Below are 22,501 nucleotides of genomic sequence, written 5' to 3' on the forward strand. Positions count from 1 at the left end.
TTGACTATTTTAAGTCATGCTTCTATGAACATTGGGGTGCACATATCTTTTTGAATTAGAGTCTCCTTCAGATCCATGCCCAGGAATGGGATTGCTGGATCATATGGTAAGTCTATTTTTAGTTTTTTAAGGAACCTCCATACTGTTCTCCATAATGACTGCAACAATTTACATTCCCACCAACAGTGTAAGAGGGTTCTGAGTGGGGTTCTTATTCATACCAGTGCTTCAGGTCACCGAGAAACCCACTGCCAGGCCACCTGGTCCACCTGCCAGCGAAGCCCAGCAAACATGGTGAGTACCAACTGGAAAGTGGAGAAAAACTCCATGCCCAGGCCCTGACCTACATAACTCTTCCTGCTCGCCTAGAAGGGACAAGTGATGCTAGGACAAGGGGTGAGAGAACACATGCATCCCTCCCATTGGCCCACAGACCCCATCATCTAGCTACCAAGGAAGATTTGAGCAAAGGATCTGCAATGAGTCACCCAAATTCCTGAGTTGCTGAGCCTAACTCATTGGCCTATTTCAATCATATTGAAAGTGGCATAACGACAGGATGCACAGAGCAGGGCTAGCCCCGCTTTTGTTCATTCCTTAATGCCCTATCAGTCATCCACCCTCATTACCTACGTAGTGTCACCCTACTCAGGGAGGGGGCCTTCTGCCTACCTGGGTGACCAGCTAGGCTGCAGCTGCCCAGAGCAGAGCCAGGTAGAAGAAGAGTGAGGCCAGGACATAGGCTACCCCTGGAGAGAGTCAAGCCAATGGGCAGAGAATAGTGCCACAGTCAGGGCCGGATTTGTCTGGGCCTCACTGACCTCATCAAAAACCAGTGCCAGGCTCTCCACCAGCAGCTCTCCAGGCTGGGGGTGAGGGACTGTGCCTGACACGGAGCTCCCACTGAGGCACGAGGCCCTAAGGACAAACCCCACAAAATTCAGGGTGTCCAGACCTTCAGCCAGCACCTGTCTCCAAAACCACTGGCTCCTCAAGTCCTGGGAGAGAGGGTGGGGAAGGGAAGGCAAGATCAGGCTGTCTCCTCTCCTCTGCTCTCCTACTCCCTCCACCTCACCCTCTCTCTGTTCCCCTCCCCTTTAACAAACTCTCCCCACCAGGCCTCAGACTCTTCATTCTTTACCCGCTGACCCCTAAGCACCTGAAGTGAAAGGAAGGAAGAAGGACTGAGGGACAGAATAAGGGGGTGGTCAGAGAATAAGGCCTCACTTGGTTGGACTGGGATTCAACAGTGGAGAAGGGGAAAGGGCTTGGCTTCAGTGGGAGAAGGGTGGAGTCTATAGATAAAAGTCCCTCTCTGCAGGACTCTCATCTCCCAGATCAGGTCTAGGTGAGTGGGGTTGGGAGGTGAGGAGCAAGTGTTTCAGGCACCTACCCTAGAGAAAGAGGCAGCCAGAGATGAGAGCTACACTCTTGTGTCAGGGAACAACCCTCATCTCCTTCCTTCAGCCAATAGAGGAGCCTCATTCCTCAACCTGCCACCCCGTCCCCTAGGCAGTGCCCTCCTCAAGGGAGCCCTGGACATTTGTACTCACACATCCTCACACCTAGGTATCCACTCTCTCCAGCCGTGGCCCTTTTCTCTCTCTCTTTAGCCCTTTGGCCCCAGGCCTGCTGAATGAGGAGAAGGAGCTTATAACATCTTCTGTCAACCAGAGGTGCTCACAGTGAAGGGAGAGACTCATTCTTTCACTTCCTAATCATCTTTTATGAACCTGGGTTTCAGGAGCCAGAGAGGTAAAGAGGAAAGCCAAAGTGAGGCTCTATCTGGAAGACAATGAGAAGAATTCCAGGGAAGGCAAGGTAAGGTCATTCCCATCCCTCACCAGAAACTGAGTCAACCAGCGGGAAGGTACCAGTGCCGAATGGCATCTGGACCTCTGGAACTGGCAAAGGAAAGTGCCTTTGAGGAATTGCCTGGGAGCGCAGGGGATTCCTGAGGTCAGCACTCCTGGGATCACCCAGAACACACCCCATTTCATCTTTGTCTTTTCTGACTAGTTTGTTCACTTTTTTTTGCTATCACTTGACTCCATTCTTGTACTTGGGGTTCTTTTCAGAGGTTGCCAACAAAGTTTAGTTTTAGATTCTCCACCTTCCTCTCTTCTGGACTTAAGTAAACATACAGAAAGTCTTGAAGTATTTTTTTTTCCACTAGGAACTATGGAAATGGAGAAATGGGATCTGTAAAATAACAAACTTGGGGTAGTTACAAAGTTATCGTAAGTCTTAGTGGCTTGTAGTAGCAGTCATCCTGGAGTCTCATCTATCTCTACACTTAAGTTTTCTCTTGGTTTACTAACCATCAACATTTCAACCTATTTATATTCCTGGGGCTAGTGATCCTAAGCTTACTACCCCCTTCAATAGAGAAGGCCCCCTCTCTGTCCCAGAAAGGTGCCATTAGGAAGCATAATCCGTAATAGTAGGGAGCAAGTGAGTCTATAAAGCTTAGGGAATCTTTAGGCAGAGCTCTTCGTCTTGCTTCATTTCTCCACAGTGGGTCCCAAATACTACAGCCATTTGTGAGGTTGTCCAGGACCAGCTCACTACCTTTCTGAAGCTATTCCCTAGCCAGCCCATAGCTCTAGGACCTAAAGAATAACTCAGATTTGAGTTTCATGAAAATAGCTCTCTTGCTGATCGTACAGGATTGTACGAGGATCAGATGAGATAATATGCCCGAGCAATACACACATGTTAAGTTAGCTGCCTTAAATCAACATATAAATGAACGGATCCATGAATTAATCAGACATAAACATAATTTATGATTATCAAGTATTGAACACCCTCTATAGAAATTACAATGTGGCTGAATAGCAACATGGTCCTGAGGGGCTGGGTGACCATCCATCTCTGTTTTCACCACGTGGAATCTCTATCCCAGCCCCGTAGCCAGAATGCTAGGTCAGCATGTAACGCAGCTCCATTGTGTGGACAGTTTCAGTAGGACAAAGGCCCCAGCACAGCACAAGCTAGCCTAGCAGCCCCTTTGGCTAGCTCCTGAGGGCCCCCGTTCTCTCCCTTTCTCTGGTTATGCTTTGCTGACTGCTGACTCCTGGCAAAGTCCAGAACAATCACCAAGCTCTGAGTGCATCATCCCGCTCCCACTCATAGTTAAGGGCTCCAGTTAGCACTTGGATCAGATCCAGGCCCCCACATGGTAGAAATGGGCTAATCCAAGAAACAGAGTAAATAGACTGGCCCATCCTGTCCTAGCCTCCTTCTCCGTTTTCTTTCCTGTGGAGTCAGATACAACCCCAAGCCAGCAGACCAGTGCTCCCTATGGGTCAGGTCCTGTTCTAAGCACCTGATATGTGTTATCTCAGATACTGATATTCCCTAGGATTGCACCTTCAGTTTATTCCCTACTTACTCTAGTTTACACCCTCTCCTTGGATAACTTCACCTACATCTACCTCTCCCTTGAAATTTTTATCCATGTATCTATAGAACATTTTCGCCTGAATGTTCCATAGACTTCAACTTCAGCCTGTCCAAAACTGTACTAATTATCTTTCCCCATCCAAATATGCTTTTTCTTCTGTATCCCCTCATTAAGTGAGAAACCTATGAATCAACTTGCCTTCCAGCTTCCTCTCACTCCCATCTAACCAGTCACCAAAGTTCCATCAATTCTACCTCTTAGATAGCTGAGCCCACACCATGTCTCATGTGAGAACTCTAGTGGCCTCGGAACCTGCTTGACCCTGTTTCTAGTTTCATCCCCTCCAATTCATTCTCTATGTTGCTGGCAGCTTTATCTTTATAAAAGTACCGGTAATTTGTCATTTCTCTGTATTCCCTTCAATAGCTCCTGAATGCCTGAAAGACATTCTTACCATGGGATACACGACTCTTCATAATCCAGCCTCAGCTTTTCCAACTGCTCTCCTTATCTCTTTAGCATGAGACTCTGGCAATATTGTGCTTCTTGTTGTTCCTGAAGCACCCACTCTGTTTCATAACCCAGTGCTTTAGCCTAAGCTGTTCCCTATACCTTTAATATCTTTTCCTCTTTTGTCTGTCAAGTAAAATTCTATAATTTCCTAATTACTATGCCTGGAAATGTTAAGAGTTAATTACTTGTTCACGAGCAACGAGGCAGATAAATCATCAGAATGAAGATTGACTTATCAGATGGATATTCAGTCTGTAAAAGCTGGAACCAGTGATTGTTCCAGCTCTCAGGACCAAGGTGGAACCTAAGGAGAAACCCTACAGAAGCATAAGCCTGAAACTTTTCTCTCATTACTACCAAAATGCAAAGTACCGACAAAGCTGGACTTTTCTGAAGGAAACGTCGCCTTCATGACTTTGCTCCTAGGTTTGAAAAGAGTAGAAACCTCTCTTCTCACATACTAAGTGGGATGAAAAGGCTGGGACAGGCTGACTCCTGGTGGAAGGAATGAGCCATTGCATGCCCAGAATGATGGTATAAAACTCCCTTTTTACTCACTCATTTAGTCATTCAAAAGCAGTGAACACTTACTCTGTACTAAGGGGAACACCGAGGCCCTGAAGCACAGGGGACAATGTACTTTATCCCCATTCTTGAGAATTCCCAACTTAGTGGGTGAGATAGTTGCCTCTTTAAGTGTTCCCTCAGCAGCACTGGGGAGAATGGGAGACCAGTTAGAAGGCCAATGCAGCAGTCCAAGGGAGAAATAATGTGATAGGGGTTTAATGACAATCACATATGTGTAGTGAGGGAGACAAAGAAGTCAGGGACTTCCACGTTCCTGGCTGGGCAAATGTCTAGTTATGTGTTGCAGTTCAAGTCAGGTAATGTAGGCGCAGGAGGAGGAAGTTTGTGTAAGAAGGCAAAATTAGCTTTAGATATGTTACATTTGAGGTGATTGGGGTACATCCAGGTAGAAATGTCACTAGGCTGTTGGATATACAGATCTGGAACTCAGGAAAGAAATACGGGGTAGAGATTTTGAGAGTTCTTCTCCAATAGGTGATTGTGGACTCCACCAGTGTAAATGGGATAGTCAAGAGAAAATATGTATATTCAAGGAGAAGACATTGGCCAAGATCTTGAGCAAACTGGGGTTCCCTCATCTACTTAACCATTTTCACTTTGCAAGCCATAGCTATGGCATCTGAGAAGTCTCTAACACTCCCTCATATAGTACTCAATCAGAGGATTCTCCTTTGCTTCCTGAGTATCCTATCATCACTTCAGTCATAGCATGTAGTGCATCATAATGCAGCTGCCAATATTCTCATCTATCTCTTCCCACTTTGAAAGAGGGGCTGTGTTTTGTGAGAAAGAATGAAGATGGTAGGCAGTAGTCATATTATGTAGTCTTATGACAATGCAAGGGAATTTGATGCAGGTACATTAAAAGATTAAAAAATTTTAATTTAAGTATAGTTGATTTACAATGTTGTGTTAGTTTCAGATGTAAAGCAAAATGATTAAGTTATACCTACATATATACATATATACATATTCTAGGCACATTTAAAGATTTAAGTAGAGGAGTGGCATGATCAGATTTGTGATTTTAAAAATATCACTCTGACTGTAGTGTGGACATTGGATTTAAAGCAGACAAATGGAAGTTGGGTGTCCATTGTAGAAGCGACCACATTACCACATTTAAAACAGGAAAGCCCCAATTCAGGTGAAGGATGACAGTGGCCTTAACTAGGGACATCTCCACAGGACCAGTGGTTGGAGTTCTCCAGTAAGGGAAGAATTTTTGGTTAATATTTTAGGCTATTAAAGTCCTGAGATCACTTTTTCGAGGGAGGAGAGGACGGAGAGGGGATGCTGATACTGGGCTGGCCAGCAGAGCCTTGAGAAGTGGATAGTTTGAAAAACTTAGAAAGCAAGGATACAGAGCCTCAAGCAAATCAAAATGTTAAAAATGTAGGCCCTCCATAACCACCCACCTCGTAACTGTTCCATTCTGAACTGAACCAAAATAGTGGTATTTGGAGAGTAAACTGAGAAAACCAAGTACTGAGTCAAATCTTCCATTGCTGGCCCTGAAAACAGAAAACCAACATTTATAGTATTTGTGCATTTTAATATTTATTAGAACTGCCATTTACCCAGTGGTTGCTAACTGCCTATGTATTCGGGTTATTCTCTCGTTTAACTTTTACCTAAGTCTGACCGCTAGACATTTTTCTGTTTTACAAATGAGAACACGCAGCCTCAGAGAACTGATTTTGCCCAAAGTCACACAGAGGTGCAGGGTTCGAATCCAATTATTATTTAACTCAAATCTATACTTTTAACTGTCTTGCTACACCATCTCTTTAAACGTCCTATTTAGTTAAAATGTGGGCAGCATTCCTCTTTGCACAAAAATTGAATAAACTATCAACTGCGGGTGGAGTCAGAACAGAATTCACGAAAATGGCGGCTCCCTGCGGGGGTGCTGCTCCCTCACGTCATCACACTGCGCGGCAGCCTCTTGCGCACCACGTGCGAGGGGAGCAGGCGGGCAGACGGCGGGGTCTCGGCCGGGGGGCGGGCCCTGTTCATCTGTGCTGCAAGATGGCGCTGCCCTTTGCACGCTCGCTGTGCCTGTGCCGCTGGGGAGCCAAACGATTGGGAGTTGCCGCCGCGGAAGCCCGCAGAGGTAGGATTAGATCCTTTTACTCTCTTTTACTTTCAAAATAGTTTCCGTCTGTTATTCTGGCTGGAGCCCACTCGGAGAAACAACTCCAGCCCCTTCGACTCATTCTCCTTCCCCCATCGGCGTTGGTCTTAAGATTCTAAATCTAGGACACTCTCTGGTTTCTTTAAATACCAGGGCTTCCCCAGTCCGAGCTTTTCGGCTCCTTGGGCTGCGCATACTAAAGCGCTCCCACTTTCTCGCCGGCTTGACATTCTCACTTTCCCGTGTTTCCTTGTAATCTCATGACTGAATGTTTAACATCGGGGTATGTATTTTGTCCCTATTTCCGGAGTTTCAGCCCACGTCATTATCCCGTCTCTTTGCTTTGCCCGCAGGCATCAGTTTCAAACTGGAAGAAAAGACCGCCCACAGCAGCCTGGTACTCTTCAGAGGTGACACAGGTGTCAAATATGGCATGGTGGGATTGGAGCCCACAAAATTGGCCCTGAATGTGGAGCGATTCCGGGAGTGGGCAGTGGTGCTGGCAGACACCGCGGTCACCAGTGGCAGGCACTACTGGGAGGTGACAGTGAAGCGCTCCCAGCAATTCCGAATAGGAGTGGCAGATGTGGACATGTCCCGGGATAGCTGCATTGGTGTTGACGATCGTTCCTGGGTGTTCACCTATGCCCAGCGCAAGTGGCACACCATGTTCGCCAAAGAGAAAGCCCCTATTGAGGGCATTGGGCAGCCAGAGAAGGTGGGGCTGCTGCTGGAGTATGAGGCCCAGAAGCTGAGCCTGGTGGATGTGAGCCGGGTTGCTGTGGTCCACACACTACAGACAGATTTCCGGGGTCCAGTGGTGCCTGCCTTTGCCCTTTGGGATGGAGAGCTGCTGACCCACTCAGGGCTTGAGGTGCCTGAAGGCCTCTAGTATGTCCATTGCTGAAGTACCTAATCACGCTCTTGGCCAGTCTTCCGCTCTAAGTGTCAGAAACCTTTTAACTGTTCCCCAAGCAACCGCTAGCTCCCACAATTCAGTGTCGGGTCTTTCTGTGCAATATCTTAGTCATCTTCCACTCCCTTACCCTGTGAAAGCTAGGCATACAGCCACCCTCTCTCCTCCCCCACACTACTGCTAGTTTCCTAGGCTGTCATGAATGTACTTTCTCTGACTTGCTTCCTTCAGTCTCTCTGCCTCCCTGTACCCTGGTCTTTCACAGACTGTATTCAGTCCTGGGGGCTTAATTTCCAGCTATGTTTGAATTTATTCTTCACTGTGCTACCTCTCCCTCCTTTTGCCCACATGTAACTTGTTTGTTTTGGGGACTCTACCGAATCTCTCCAGAGTAAATCTTTTCTACCTCTGGCTGGAGGAGTGGTGCAGTGAATGATTTGGCCCTTTCTGTACAGCATTTACAGTCTGGGCTCTGGCTCCCTCAGGAAGTGCTTTGCTGACTTATCAGAGTAACAGCCGTCCTTCCCCAATACCTTAGTGTTACAGACTCAGTCCCATACAGCTGCAGCTCTCCTAAACCTGAGCTCATCTGCCTTAATCTGCACACCTCTGACACCTGGTCAATCTGTTGGAATCATTGGACCCAGTTATAGCCATGACCAAAGGGGAAGAGACATTTGGGGCTTATCGAGGGAATTGGTGTTAGAAACTTTATTCTTGAGAAGTTCCATCTTCATTTTTGCTACAGTTGTAACTTCTAGAGGGAGGAGGGAGGCCTGAGGTCTTACACAGTCCATTTTGAGACCTGCTCAGACCCATTTGCCTCCCCTGGCAGAATACACGTAACCTAAAGCAGTATTGGTAGCTGAGGAAAACCTAGTGGGGTGAGTGAGTATGTATGTGAAATATGTGTTGCTTGGGCTCTGTCTGACTCTGTGGTTCCATCTTATTCTCCCTTTATGATGGTGATGCAGCTAGATGCTGCTAGGGGAGAAAGAGAAGGACTGGGTCCAGTAAAAATAATTTGTGTAATTAAAGTTTATTTGAGCACAAAATACTTTTTCTGTCTATGAAATTGCTGTTAGCAGTAGCAGCAGCACGTCCTGGCCAAGGTGGGTGGCAGATCTTTCCAGACAACTGAAGCCCGGTACATAGCTCCCCACTTCCTCTGTGGATGTATGTGCGTGCTTGGTATCTAGAGCCCCTTCACCAGAGTCTCTCTCATAATGGTTTCTTCAAGGAGAGGAAGAGGGGACCTAGGTGAAGACCTGGGATGATTTTGAGTGGCTTAAGCCATCAGGCTGTCCCTTGAAGAAGCCCCCAATCTCCATGGATAGCTCTACTGCCGGTGTCCATCAAGGCACTTCTCTGTACTCTGTCTGCTAAAGGAATGGGGTATTTTGACTCTCACAGAAAGCAGTGGCCTAAGTCCTGGTCCACACTGAAACAGTGTGGCTCTCCATAGCATGTCCGGTGGTTACGTGTTAAAGTGTGTGGCCAGCTCGTGCTTTTTCTTACACAGGGGCTGTGCATGCCCCATGCTCACACCATGCTCTCTAAGTTCTCTTTGGACAGGACCTCGGCTGCTGCTTCAGCCTGAGTCTCAGATGGTGTGTATGAGTCCTGGTAATCTTGGAGCAGTTTCACCACCTCCAGGTGGTTGAACTGCACAGCATCATCCAGGGGGATGTTGCCCCACCTAAGAGGAGGAACAAAGACCATGATTAGTCAAAGAAGATATCGAGAGTGCCCCGGTTATATACATAACTGTGGTGGCTGGAGCGCAGTGATGGGGAAGCTGCTGCCCACCTCCCATCCCCGCCTTTTAGCTTAATCCTACTCACCTGTCCTTAACAAAAGGATTCACTTTGCAAGCCTCAATCAGGAATTTAACAACTTCAGTGTGTCCTAAGAATATGGGCAGAAGGAAAATGAGAGGGTATAGATCCTGATTCTTTCGGTGTTAACATCAGTGTAGACCCTTGGTGGCTGGAGTCTGAACTAAGAGGGGAGAGAGAAAGGCCTCCTCCCATTTTCGCTCTTGCGGCACCCATTAGTAGTCAGCCTACAACTGAAGGGTGTCTGGACAGAACTAGTTGCTGCCCTTGGAACCTTGAGGGCCCACGTGAGGTGGGGTACTCTTGGTAGAAAAGATGGGCTTTAAGATCTGCTTCCCCTCTTATTTAATCCTCACATACCTTCAGCTGCGGCAACATGCAGAGCTGTGCGGGAGTCATAGTCTTTCTGTTCCATGTCCATGGCTGACAAGGCAAACCTGGGGGAGGTGCAAAGTAGCTGGAGTTACCCCAGGCAGCCTAGAATCACTGGTATCCTTCCTGAAATGGGGTCAGACTGGATGGGTTCCAGCAAAAGTAAAACAGAACTTATGCTAACATCTGTAGACCCTGTACAATCTATGTTCTCTACCCAGATGAGACTGTTCTCCTGTATCAGAGGTGGGAGTGTGGTGGTTCCAGAAACATCACTGCCTACCTGTGGTAGGTGTCCGGGACGTACTTGTTGATGTTGGTGATCCATTTGAGGCAGGTAGTCCTACCTCCCTTCTAGGACTCTGCTTTCAACACCCAGGTTAATCATAACAATGGTTACCATTAATAAAGCTCTTAACACATGGCAGTGATTGTACTTAAAAAAAAAAGCACCTCATTTAAATGCCATCTCTGTCAACTCTGACTCTAAAGCTGAAACACTTAACGATTTTGCTTTGTTGACTGCTAATGAGATCTCTGACCAGGAGTATTTTATTGGGTCTATTTGGTCACAGTAGAAGTACCTTCGAAGAGCTGAGACATCTCCACTAGAGGCAGCAAATAACAGGTTCACCACAGTCTTGTTCTGGAAAACACATCGTACCTACCTGAGGTTAACTGTGACTTTTAATCCACCCATGCCCAGCTCTGCCCCGTCACCCTCCTCCACGGACGCTTAGCCAAGGGTTTTCCTGAAGTGTTACTGCATGTTCTACCCTGAAATAGTCTTGCAGGCTACCTGGGGTTTTCCTTACCCGAACTTCTCCCCCTTCACGCCGTGGGTCTAACTTCCGAGCACAGTGCCTCAGGTTGTCATAGTTGTGGAAGTTGAAGAGAGACACCAACTTCTAGAATTATAAGCCATAGAGATTGTTTACTTCCTCCTTGCTCCCAGGAGGAACTCAAAATTGATTTACTCATTCAAAAATGTTAAATACTATATGCAAAGTGACTCACCTGGCAGAAGCTGACGCCCCTATAGCTGTTCCCCAGCTTGTCCAGTGGAGGTGACAGACACATCATTCCCATGACATTGGGCACCACCAGGAGGATGGCTCCTGACACCGCTGACTTGGCTGGCAGACCCACCTTGGGGACAGAGGTGACACAGGATGAGCTAGAGGTGCCCCACATCCAGGTTAACAAGGCAGTCTGTCCCAAATAACTGTGGGCAAGGCCACACCCTTCTCAACCTCTGGGTTTGTTAATTAGTTTTTCTTACTCCTATCCTTCCCTGCCCCCTCTTGAATTTATAACTCAGTAAGGAAGTATGTATTATCTACTATGTGCCTGCCGCTGTGCAAGCCCTAGGACAGGGCCTCTCAGTTAACTTACGTTCTGCTGGTAGGAGATAGACAATCAACAGGGAAACAAACAGGAATAATCACAACTGATAATAACACATTAGAAAAAAAGCAAGGTGCTGTGACTGAGAATGATGTGGGAGGGGGAGAGAGGAAGACCAAAAAGACCTCGCTTTGGCAGTGACGTCCTGGATGAGACCTGGAGGAGAATCGTCAGCCCTGTGAAGGGCACAGAGGAGTGGTTCTGAAGCTGCACTGTCATGTGTTTACGTGTTTGGGGGACTTGGTGTGTTTGACAAACTCCCCTAAGGATTCTCGGCCTAATTGCCTGGCTGGAGGTTAGTGCATGAGAGGCAGGAACAAGCTTCCACCTCTCCCACTTCAGAGACAGTGTCCTCTCTTGGCTCTGGGCTCTGGGCTTGTTGCAAACGGATGGCAGGGCCAGAAGCACTCACGTGGAAGGCAAACTGGCCCGAGAAGTCGTACATGCCGCAGGAGTGCATGAGGCTGAGAGTGTTGCGCACTGCTTCAGCGCTCAGCACGCTCTCGCCTGTGATGGGGCAGATCCCGCCGTTGGCCAGGGTGGCTGCCATGACACTGCCTGATTCACAGGTCACCTCCACGGAGCACAGCTGCGGAGATGAGGCGCAGGTGAGGGTGTGGTGTGGGCCTGAACGCTGTGCTCTTGGGGGCAGAGCAATGTTCTTGGCACCCTAATCCTTCGACAAGTTCCCCTGGTGTTTCTGAAGGACACCAGACCACGGGAGACAAGCATCCCTCTCGTGGGTCGGAGCAAGAGGGCAGTCTGTCCTGTTCCCTTGACCCTGGGCTAAACAGCAGCGCTTGCTTACCTGGAAGTAGAGATCGAGGGCAGCCATCATGTCCACCCCTTTAGGAAAGCACTGCAAGGAAGAAGAGGGGAGAGCGTTTCTCTCCAGGCCATCAGCAGTCCCTGTCACAGTGTCAGGATTTCAGCCAAAGTCCCCAAACCCAAGTGCCCTTCCACCAGCCGCAGAATCTCCAGGGTACTTTCTCTACCGGCCTCTCCCAGTTACCTTCTTTTCCTTCAGATAATAGCCGATGGCATAATTCCGATCCCCTGTTTCCTTCTCTGACTGGAATCTGAAGCAAACACCCGGTTTAGTAATTGACATTTGAGAGGTGAGTGTGAGGAGAAGGGGGGAAATACCTTCCCTGAGAGGGACTAGATCACACATGTCAAACTAAATCAGCCCCTTTATAAATTGTCACGGTGATGCCGGAGGAGACTTCTGAACCCGAGCAAGCACTGGGCCCAGCTTTATTGTAAAGTGTGAAAAACAAAACCAAACCCAAAATAGTCTAGTTACCTAGTCTAGGAAAACGTGAGGTTTTTGGCTTTGAGAGGCTTGGTTAAGAAAGGGCCCAGTGCAAACTCTCACACCATCTCTCTCATTAAGTACTAAATAGAAATGGAACAAATTCTTTTTACAAAGTAGACAAATGTCAATGAAGGGACTCAGAGGAAGCTGGGAGGCCAAAATTCCCCTGGGAATTTTTCCTCCTAAGACTTCCTCTATCCTCCACCTCCTCCATTCTCCACATACACACACACACGCCCCAAGGTGCATTCAGCCGATCCTGTGAACAGGGCCTTACGTGGCATTGCTGAAACCCATGTATTCATTCCCAGCCATTTTGTTCAGATATTGCAAAACCTAGAAGAGAAAAAGGGGCATGGGAGGCACCTCGTGCGTGAGGACCCCTGCTAAACACATACAGGCTGACTAACCCTTCTGAACTCCTCAGTCCTGATCCCAGCAAGGACTTCAGGAGGCTTTCCTCTCTGAGGCCAGCAGGCTCCCACACCTCTAGAAATAAGGCTTCTGGTGTGGGCTGGTGCACCATCAAAGTGGGGTTAGAGCCAGGCACTGGGGCAGCTGGAGTGGATAACATGCCATGGAGAAAGACAGCAGGGGCTGAGCAGCAAGCAGCAAGGCTGACTTACAAAATCAAACTTCTCTGCTTTGTTACAGTCCATCTGCAGAGACAGAGAAAGAGATACCAGTATTCTAGGCCTAGGAGGTGGCAGAGTCGGTTAGGAGGAACTTGCGGAGTTAAAGTGTTTGGGCATGTGTTGCATTTTACAATGATTTTTTTTCACAGCTGAGACTTTTTTTTTTTAAATATCTTTGCATACCTAGTGATCTTCAAAACTAAACCACTTAGATTTTATTATCAATTAATGAGTACAGATAAGCTCATCCCATCTGTGAGTCTCACCCACCCCTGAGTCTCACTCCTATTCCCATCCTCAATGCCAGTCCTCATCCCTGACTTCCACTTTCACTTGCCTGATTCCAGTCCTGTCCCCAAGCCCCACCCGTATCCCTGACTCCCATCCCCGATTCCTTACACCCCAGGCTGGAGCCTTACTCTGTCCTAGCCCTGATTCCCATAGCTGTCTCCAAGACTAGCATGAGTGATGGGAATGAGAGGAGGGTATGTGTTGCATACAGTATACTGTGCAATTATACTGACCACTGAAATAAAGCTAAAGATTTTAGCTGAGAGTCAAGTCAGTAGGGCCTGTTTCGATGGGAATGGGATGAGGCAGGTCCCAGATACAGGGCTGTAGATAGAGCTGTCCCAGAGCCAGAGGGGAGCCTGAGCCTGGTCTTCCCTACTCCCCAATTGCTTCCGGTACATGTCAACTATAGTGTCGACACCACAGGGACTCTGACACCTGAGTCCCTTGTGGGGAGGGTTCCTAACACCACCATCCCCAGGAGGGGCTGTGATTGGCTCTGGGGTGTTGCTGCCCACACTGCTCTCAGGTTCTTGCTCAAGCCCTGGGAGACCTACAGCTGACAGGCTGGCCTGACTTCCTTGCTCAAGGCCAGCTCACAGTTCCAGGTGACGTGAATAGTTACCCTGTCTGGCCATTCACCCTTCTTTCCATGTGTTCCACACCCAGAAGTGGCCAATCGGTACCTAATAAAGCTGTCCTCCCCCTGTGTCTGGCATTTGGCCCTTGGTCCCAGGCAGAGGTCAGGACCTGCTCGCTTCCCTAAAGGCCAGGAAGTTCTGGGCTCCAGACTCATGGGAGGGAGCAGGGGTACAGTTCCTTTTACTAAAAACCTCAGCATAATTTGGGTCCCTGCTGTGCCCTCACTACCTCCTGGGCACCCTCAGAACAATCTGCCGAGAGAGATGGGCAGACATGAGGGATATAGCAAAGAGGGGGTTCAGAGAACAGTACCTTCTGGAAGCACTGACCTTGATCAGGGAGCTCACAACAATGGCACCAGCATTGACCATGGGGTTATGGGGGATCCCTGGGGAAATACAAACCCCCCAGAGTCTTATCAGCCACTGAGCAAAACCTCCTTTACAGCCTGCCCACTCTGCAAGGTAGACGGGAAAGATTTCTTTGCTGGGGAGGATGGAATGACAGAGCTGATGGGGAGGGCAGAGAAACAAACACACGAAAAAGGCTGGGGGGCGGGGTGGGGTAAGAAGAGGGCATCTGTCCGTGAGTCTGGTCTGGGCTCTGGGAGCACTCACCTTCCTCGTTGAGGGAGAGCTTGTTGTAGCGCAGGCCGCTGGGCTCCTTGCCCACAAACTTGTGCACGTAGTCTGTGCCCAGGGTGCTTACGGAGATGGCATAGGTGAGAGGCTTCACACAGGACTGCAGGCAGAAGGGGATCTTTGTGTGGCCCACGGAGTGCCTAGAGGCAGACAGGTGCCATGGAAGGGGTCAGACTGTGCTCTGCACCTGGGCCCTGCCTCCCCTTCCTCACCCAGCATCTCACCGCTGACCATCCACAGTGCACAGAGAGACGCCCCACAGGTCTGGATTTGACTTGGCCAGCTGAGGGATGTAGGCCGCCACCTGGGTACAAGTAGGGAGAGAAATAGACAGAATGGAGATATGGATGTGGAGAGAGGGAACAGTGCTGAGGATCAGGCTCAGGAGAATCTTTTAGATAAAAACTAATATTCTGTCTTCTGCAGGACAGCAGAGTTCCCTCCTTCCTGTTGTTCCTACAGACACCCAAGCCTTAAGTCCTAGAAGGCCTTATCTTCTGTAACCCCACTCCTACAGAGATGGCAGTAAAGCCTATGAAAGGTACAAAGAGAATTCTGAAGTCAGCTTCCCTTTTCTGTTCTGAGGCTCAATTACCCCACGGGTCTCAAAGTTCTACTGAATCCTTGTATCAATTGTCTCAATAAAAACTTCAGATTCCCTCACCTGCTCTAGACATCACACGTAAAATACATAAAGCCCTCGTCCCCATTGTTGGAAGTTCTGCTTCTCATCTCACATCCATTGGATTCCCAGCCCCAGGAGATCTCCGAGAAGCAAGGTGTATCTGGCCCAGAGCCCTTGCCCCTCCCTCAGTCCCCTGGCCCTCACTTTGCCTCCAGTGAGCTCTTTGGCATCTTCAAAGATGCGGTCCACATGGCTCGTGAACTCCTCAAAATCAGGAATGACAAACTTCTTTCGGAATGCCTGGGTCAGGAGCACAATGTTGCTGCTCACACACCTGGATCCCAGACACGATTGGGTTAGGGGGCTGGAGAGATGCAGCTGTGACTCACTCTGGAGCCATGGAAGTTGGGAATAAAGAAGGTGTGAGTGGTCATCAGATTTGGGACCACCAGCTGTGTGACCTCTGGCCCATCACTTGATCTTTCTGGGTCTTAAGTTTCTTTGTCTCTAAAATGAGGGGTTGTAGTGACATGGAAAGATATCCCAAGACACAGTGTCTTGGAAAAGGACAAAAAAATAATACCTGAATAATATGTACAGTAGGTCATTTTTATATTTAAAAAATCCTAAATTATACAAGTATACTTACATCTATTCCTATGTGTATGTAAATGCATAGGACATTCTCTTGAAGATACCCACTAATCTATTAACAATGTTTACTTCTGGGAAAGGGGGCTGGGACTGGGGAGAGAGGGAAAGGAGGACATGTATTTCTCTACTATTTAAACTTTTATATGGAGTATATGCATATTCATGTATTATTTGTGTAATAAATAAGTAATAAAATGAAATAAGGGGTTAAATTATCCAATCCCCAGGATCCCTCCCTGCTGTTAGAGTCTTAAGTCTGCAGAACAGTTTTGAGAGTGGTGCCTTTGTTTCTGGGGCCCTCACTTTCGGAAGAGATCTCGGTCCAAGAGGCCACCACTGCTGGACTCTCGAACCATGTGGCGCATCTGGTTCATGCAGTCCCGGAGCCGGGGATCCGACGTCTGCAGTCCAGTGGCCTTCAGTGCCTTCAGGGGAAAGAATCTTGGTAAGGTCAGCTACAAGGACAAGAATCTAATCCCAGTCATCTTTCCCAACTACTACAACAGGTGGAACAATGGGTTTGCAGACTAAGAAAGGAGGGAATGTAACAGCTCTGAAGGCCAATAGGAGTTTCCTGCCCTTTTTCATCAAGACAGCTAGTTTCTGAACCCCCTGGGTCAAAGTTGCAAACCAAGAAGGAGGGTTGAGTCACAGGGTTGAGCCATCCCACGTGGGGTGGGGATGGGCTTGCCTCATCAGCCTAGGCATGTGTTATCATTTGCTGTTCTTCATGAAGCAACCCGTTAGCTGCCCTGCTCTGGCCTAGCTTCCCTTTCCCAGTCTCCAGAGATCCTAAGGGATTAGTGTTCTGAGCAAGTAGAGAGGAACTCACAGTGGTGAACTTGTGGATAGGGATTCGTTCCTGTCCCTCAGCAATAGTGTAGAAGAGCAGATCACCCAGGCGGGACAGCATACCACTCTCTGAAGAATCACTGTTTGGGGGCAGAAACAGGGAAGGAGGAAAGGAACCTGAGAACTGAGAACTAGTCCTCTTCCTTGAACATGGGCTTATCAGTAGGTAGGTGTCCTCAGTCTACGCCTCCTCCCTGAACCATCTGATCTATCCCTGTAATTCCAACCTTCACATCTGTCCTGAGAAGTCTTCAATCTTACTCTCTAGCTTTCTTTTGTTCCTAAACTTCAGGCATTTATTTCTACTTGCCTTCTAGATGCTTCCATCTCTAGATGTCCCATAGGCACTGCAAACTCAACATGTCCAAGCCTGAGGTCATCTTACCTCCTTCTGTCTGCTCCTTCTCTTGTGTTTCCCATTTAATAGCATTACCACTCACCCAGGGGCCAAGCTGGAAACGTGGAATCATTTGGATAATTCCCACACCTTATACGTATAACCAACATCAGATAAATCTATCTCCATGATGTCTCTCAAATCCACCTCTTTCCTTTCTTCCCCTGTGCCAACATGGTGTAATAGAAAGAACCAGTTTGCCCCTTAATAGATGTGTGATCTTAATATGTCAGGTTATTTAATAGTGCTGAAGTATCTGTAAAATAAGGGTAGTAAAGTCCGCTTCACATGGGTGATATGAGGCTTAATTTAAATGACATTTTATGAAAAACTTTCACAAAGTAGGTGCTCAGTAAATCATGCTTCTTTACCATTAGCTCCTTTTCATCTGTTACCTAACTGCTATTACAGTATCTTGACTTGCAACCCATATTCTACAATGTGCCAGTTATCTTTCTAAAACCCAAGTATCATCTCTCTACTCAGAAACCTTTGCTAGTTCCCCAGTGCCTTCAAAATAAGTCCTTATTTCTTGGTATAGCATTTAAGGATCCTTAAAACCTGCCAACATTCCTTTCCTATTCTCCACCATGCCTCCATACTCTAGTTATGCCAGGTAGAAGTTGGCTCCCCAAATGGGCCAGGCATTGCCAGGCTTCCTGGCTTTTGCTTATGCTGAAGCTTCTGCATGGAAAGACCTTTTTCTCCTTCACCTGCACAGTCCTGCTCATCCTTCAAGATCCCAGATCAAATGTTACTAATTCCGTAAAGGCTTTCCCAAACCTCCAGATTTTGCTTATGCTGCTGGTATGACACAACATACTGTCTTGTTGACAGAAGACAGTCTCCTCTGCTTCACTGTTATGTCTTTGTGTTTCATGTATCTTTGTCTTCCTAGCATTAAGCAAAGTCCCTCGCACATAGTGGATCTTCTATAAAGGATTACCAAGTTGCCTTTCTACAAGGTTCCTATTCCCCAGAGTATCTCTTATTGGCTTTTAGCACCTAAAAAACCACATACTAAGGACTTCTTGGTCTTCAAGAGTTCTCCTATTAATATGTTAACAGATTTAGAGGAATTACTTTATCAAATCCTTCCAAGTATGACAACTATTTGAGATTAAGACCCTTCAAAATCCTTAGTCCCAACAATTTGACTTCCAGATAGTTATCATATAAGTGTGTTCACATACCTACAAGGTAACATTCAGTTATTCACTGCACTGTTAGTAGTAGTAACACTGGAAGCAACCTAAATGTGCATCAACAGGGAACTAGTTAGGTAAATTAGGGTATATTCGTATAATGGAATATTATGCAATGTTAAAAAAAAAGAAATGAGAGCATGCTTTAAAGATCAACAGGGAATGATCTTGAAGATGTGGTATTAGCTAAAAGAAGCAAGCTGTGGGACAGTGTTTATAGTATGGTAATTTTTATGCTTAAAAGGGAAAAATATATGTTTGCTTTCTCAGGTAAAAAATATTTCTGGAAGAATGTATAAGAGACAGATAAGACTGATTTGTTTCCCTCTAGGGACAGGAAGCAGGTGCTGGGCAAGAGGAGTGGGAGGGATACTTCTCACTATATATATTTTTATATACTTTGGTCAATTTTTGGTGGGGGATAATTAGGCTTATTTTTTTTTTAAAGAGGAGTTATCGGGGATTGAACCCAGAACCTCATGCATGCTAAGCATGTGCTCTACCACTTGAGCTATACCCTCCCCTCTTGCATACTTTGAATGTTAAACCATGTATATTTTATCTACTGAATGTGATATATAGACTATGAGTATATTATCTATTGAAACAATGCATTAAAAAATAAAAAGTCTCTAAAGAAGCTTGGCATAGACTAGACATCTGTATGTTTTGGGCCAGGAGGAATACCAGGAAAGGGGGGCGTTTTCCTTTTCTGAAGAAATCCAGTTGTCACAATGAGGCTAGTGCTTTAGAGAAAAGGATCCATGTCATGACAGAAGGGAGGAAAAAGCTATCTGAGGAATAACTCAAGAAGAAAAGTACGTAGGAACACTTTGAGGGCAGGTCTCTGCGCCTGGAAGATGAAGGAAGACAGGAAATAATGCCTCGCCACTGAATGTACTGCAAGCCTTAAAAAAAACTGCATGCCCTTTGATCCAGATATGGATTGATCTGCAATATAATGTTGGGGGGTGGGAAACAAGCTGCAGAACAATGTATAAAGTATGATAATATTTGTATAAAAAAGGGATGTAATAGCAACATGTATTTGCTGATATATGCAAAAATATCTCTAGAAGGTATCAACATATCAATGAAAGATTTCTTGGGGAGCAAAACTTTCTAGAAATTTACTCTAAGAAATAATTGAACAAGTGCATAAGAATATATAGTAACCTAATTGAAGACTGGCTAAATAAATTGATACTTCATACAATGGAATCTTAAAATGGCAAAATGGCAGCCATTAGGATGACACCATCATGCATGCACACATTCAATGATATTAAAAGCTGTTCACAAATGGAAAAGATAGGCTTCAAAAAAAACAGAATACTATGATCTTATTTTTGTTAAATTTTATATACATATATAGGATATATATAAATATAAATCATAATATTAACTGGTTACCTCTAATAGTGGGATTTTTATATTCTTGATACTTTATTTACCTTGTTTTTCATTATCAGAAACAGAATAAAACTAAATATTAAAAAAACAATAACCCAAATAATGGAGCATTTTCTCCTGACTGCCCTCTTTCTCCACCAAGAACACCTCCCCCTCATGATGTCACACTCCGAGAGCCCATCCCCCTCCAGTGCTCTCAATTCCTTCTGCCCAAGGGAGTATCAGTCCAAGGTCTTTACCAAGAAGTCCCTGGGAGCACAGGCACAATAGGCAGGAGGATCAAGGTCCCTGAAAACACTTCCATCACCTGACTCCACTTGATAAGGAAGTGTGTGTGTGGAGGAACCAGGGACATCTCTTGCTCCCCATCCCACAGAATGTGTAGGGGTGAGGGAGGTTAAACCTTTGCTCTATTCTGCCATTTCTCTCAAGGTGATTATTTGGGAAAAGTTGGAGTGGAGAGCAGAACAGGAGAGAGGCCTTTTTTTTTTTTTTTTGAGTTTAAATGTCTGTGTCTCCTTGGGAAGAGGCTGATGGAAAGGTGCAGCATAATAACAATTATTATTAATTATAAATAAATAATACCTTATTGATCTGTTACCTGTCAGGAAAAGGACTCCAGTGGTGGTAAGGTAGTGCTGTGTCTGTCTGGCTACCTTAATTATGTCTTTCTGAATGTCATCAACAGATACCAATGACAGAGGAGGTGACCCATTTCCTGTTCCTACTATATTAGAGCAGGGGCTACTTTGACGGTGTCTATGTCGGCTTCTGGGGAGGACAAAATTTCCTGCTCAGCTCTGTCTGCACCTCGAAGAGACCAAGTATTCCTGGGTGGTAGGGGAGAGGGGTGCAGCCTCTTGGGCAGAGTAAGAACCCCAGGGAAGCCAACCCTTTAAATCAGGGAGCCTGAGCAGCACTATAAGGGCTCTGACTGGCTCTGGTCTGGGAGATCAGAGTCTTGTGATTTTTCCCCCCTATTATAAAGATTTTCCTCATTCATCAACCAGTCGGATCACCACCCTTATTCTACAGATTAGGGAGCCCTGATAATGCATACACCCCAAGTCATTCGCAAACGACACAGGCATGTACCTGCGCACCAATAATGCATCACACATTACACGCCGAAATAGATAGACCCAAGTACACTAGGACTAGGCAGGATGTTCCATACCCACGCATCTTCTAAAATACATACGAGGACCAGAGAGGAGAGGAGGGTGAGGATGCGCGGTGCACACACCGCCCTGCACTCAGACACGTGCACCGAGCAACACTCCGCGCCCACCTGCGTTCCCAGTTAAGTACGCACCTCGGACAGGCACCATCCCGAACACCGACCTGTCCAAACGCCTTCCCGGGCGGACGGCACGTTACCGCTCGAGCACGGCAGACCCAAAGCCCCAAATCTAAAGGAAAGGGCATTGCAGGCCAGTACGCGAGGAGAGGAGAAGGGAGCTGAGGCGCTCCTGGGAGTAGGGGACTCGGAAGCTGGTGAGAACGACAGTGGGGGTGGGAGCGAGCCTGTCCCCTGCCCCAGTCCCGCGAGCCTTACTGATCCAGGAGCTGCAGCTGGTGGCTGTGCGGCGTCTCCCGGCCCTGCGCAGCGGCCTCACTGAGTTGGTGCCGGACGCCCCCGCCAAGGAGGGGGCTCCGGCTCAGGTGACCCCAGCCTCCCCGCCGGCAGTGACTGCCGGCCCCGCTCAGCGCTTTCTGCAGAACCTTCATGGAGCGCATCCCCCCAGGGTGCCGTCCGCTCGGCCAGAGCGCCCAAGGCGTCTGAGCGGTGGCTGGAGGGAGGGGCGGAGGCAAGGTTGGGGGAGCTCCATGGGAAACTGCGGGGCCTGGGAAGTAGAGAGGAGGGGCCCAGTGGGTGGGGTTGGAGGTGGAGGACGGGCCAGTCCCTGTGACTCTCGGGCCCCACCAGGTGCACCCAATCGCCCCTAGACAGGAGAACCGTGAAGAGCGAACTCGATAGAAGAGAAAGCCGAGAGGCGGGGGGCTCGTGGAAGACAAGTGGGCGGTGCCTGAGGGTTGGGATGGACAACGCTCAGGTCCAATTATTGAGGAAGCATAAACTTTGGGGCGGAGAAAAGACGAAGCTATCCAATGAGAGCAAGGCGGTGGGCCGTCCGCCAGAGCCTGCGGATTCCTCCGCGCCCCGGGCCGCTGCGGCGGGCGGTGCGTGCAGGCGCAGAGGGCGGGAAAGCTGAGGTGGGCGGTTGCGAAGCCGGCTGAGCTCCGAAGGAGGCGGCGGGTTGGAGCGATGGAATTCCCGGAGAGAGAAGAGAGCGGTACCGCTCTACACTCAAATAAGAATGAGCCCTGTTCAAGAGGCCACTTAGTGACCTTCGACATTCGAAGGCCAGGCCCGACCTCAGTAACCCGCCTCATAGTGCGGCGTTGAGGCCAAAGGAACACCTAGTCTCCAGCACGGGGTGTTGGTGAGTGAGGAGTCAGCTGGCCGGAGATTACCCCGACCAGAAACAGCCCCTGGACACTTCAGTGAGATCACGAGGCGACGGAAAAAGGTCACCCAGGGTTGCTGGGGTGCTGGGTTCTCGTTTTAGCTCCACCAATTATTTGGTGGCTGTTCAGGACTTAAGTGTTCTTAACTCTGAGCTCTTAAACATTTTAAAAGCCGT

At 47.6% G+C, this 22,501-nt stretch overlaps 2 protein-coding genes across 4 annotated transcripts; one reads left to right on the forward strand and one right to left on the reverse strand.

Annotated features, from left to right (window-relative positions):
* The first annotated feature begins 6,481 nt into the window (after window positions 1-6,481).
* Window positions 6,482-8,620, forward strand: LOC102526264 (SPRY domain-containing protein 4). The gene is made up of 2 exons (XM_006218595.3): window positions 6,482-6,626; window positions 7,001-8,620. The coding sequence occupies exons 1-2, from the start codon at window positions 6,542-6,544 to the stop codon at window positions 7,537-7,539; spliced, it is 624 nt and encodes a 207-aa protein (XP_006218657.1). The 5' UTR covers window positions 6,482-6,541; the 3' UTR covers window positions 7,540-8,620.
* LOC140685342 (glutaminase liver isoform, mitochondrial) lies at window positions 8,584-21,712 on the reverse strand. 3 transcript variants are annotated; one of them, XM_072972455.1, is made up of 18 exons: window positions 21,412-21,712; window positions 16,819-16,918; window positions 16,290-16,411; window positions 15,537-15,666; window positions 14,932-15,011; window positions 14,684-14,847; window positions 14,396-14,454; window positions 13,125-13,157; window positions 12,776-12,834; window positions 12,193-12,259; window positions 11,989-12,039; window positions 11,593-11,769; window positions 10,791-10,922; window positions 10,589-10,681; window positions 10,358-10,419; window positions 9,762-9,838; window positions 9,408-9,471; window positions 8,584-9,262 (listed from the first exon to the last, which is right to left on the reverse strand). In XM_072972455.1, the coding sequence occupies exons 1-18, from the start codon at window positions 21,591-21,593 to the stop codon at window positions 9,106-9,108; spliced, it is 1,809 nt and encodes a 602-aa protein (XP_072828556.1). In that variant the 5' UTR covers window positions 21,594-21,712; the 3' UTR covers window positions 8,584-9,105. The 3 variants fall into 3 exon arrangements, with proteins under 3 accessions (XP_072828556.1, XP_072828558.1, XP_072828557.1); XM_072972457.1 differs by lacking the exon at window positions 21,412-21,712 and adding an exon at window positions 21,169-21,259; XM_072972456.1 differs by lacking the exon at window positions 13,125-13,157.
* Between the last annotated feature and the right edge of the window lie 789 nt (window positions 21,713-22,501).

Source organism: Vicugna pacos, chromosome 12 (assembly GCF_048564905.1).
Source record: "Vicugna pacos chromosome 12, VicPac4, whole genome shotgun sequence".
Lineage (NCBI taxonomy): Eukaryota > Metazoa > Chordata > Mammalia > Artiodactyla > Camelidae > Vicugna > Vicugna pacos.

Excerpts from the sequence above, each read along its gene's own strand:
- LOC140685342 (XM_072972455.1), bottom strand. The coding sequence starts at position 21,593 with ATGCGCTCCATGAAGGTTCTGCAGAAAGCGCTGAGCGGGGCCGGCAGT. Across the intron at positions 16,919-21,411 it reads CAGCTGCAGCTCCTGGATCA|TGATTCTTCAGAGAGTGGTA; the intron begins GTAAGGCTCGCG and ends GCCCCCAAACAG. Across the intron at positions 9,472-9,761 it reads GCATGTTGCCGCAGCTGAAG|GACACACTGAAGTTGTTAAA; the intron begins GTATGTGAGGAT and ends CCATATTCTTAG.
- LOC102526264 (XM_006218595.3), top strand. The coding sequence starts at position 6,542 with ATGGCGCTGCCCTTTGCACGCTCGCTGTGCCTGTGCCGCTGGGGAGCC. Across the intron at positions 6,627-7,000 it reads CGCCGCGGAAGCCCGCAGAG|GCATCAGTTTCAAACTGGAA; the intron begins GTAGGATTAGAT and ends CTTTGCCCGCAG.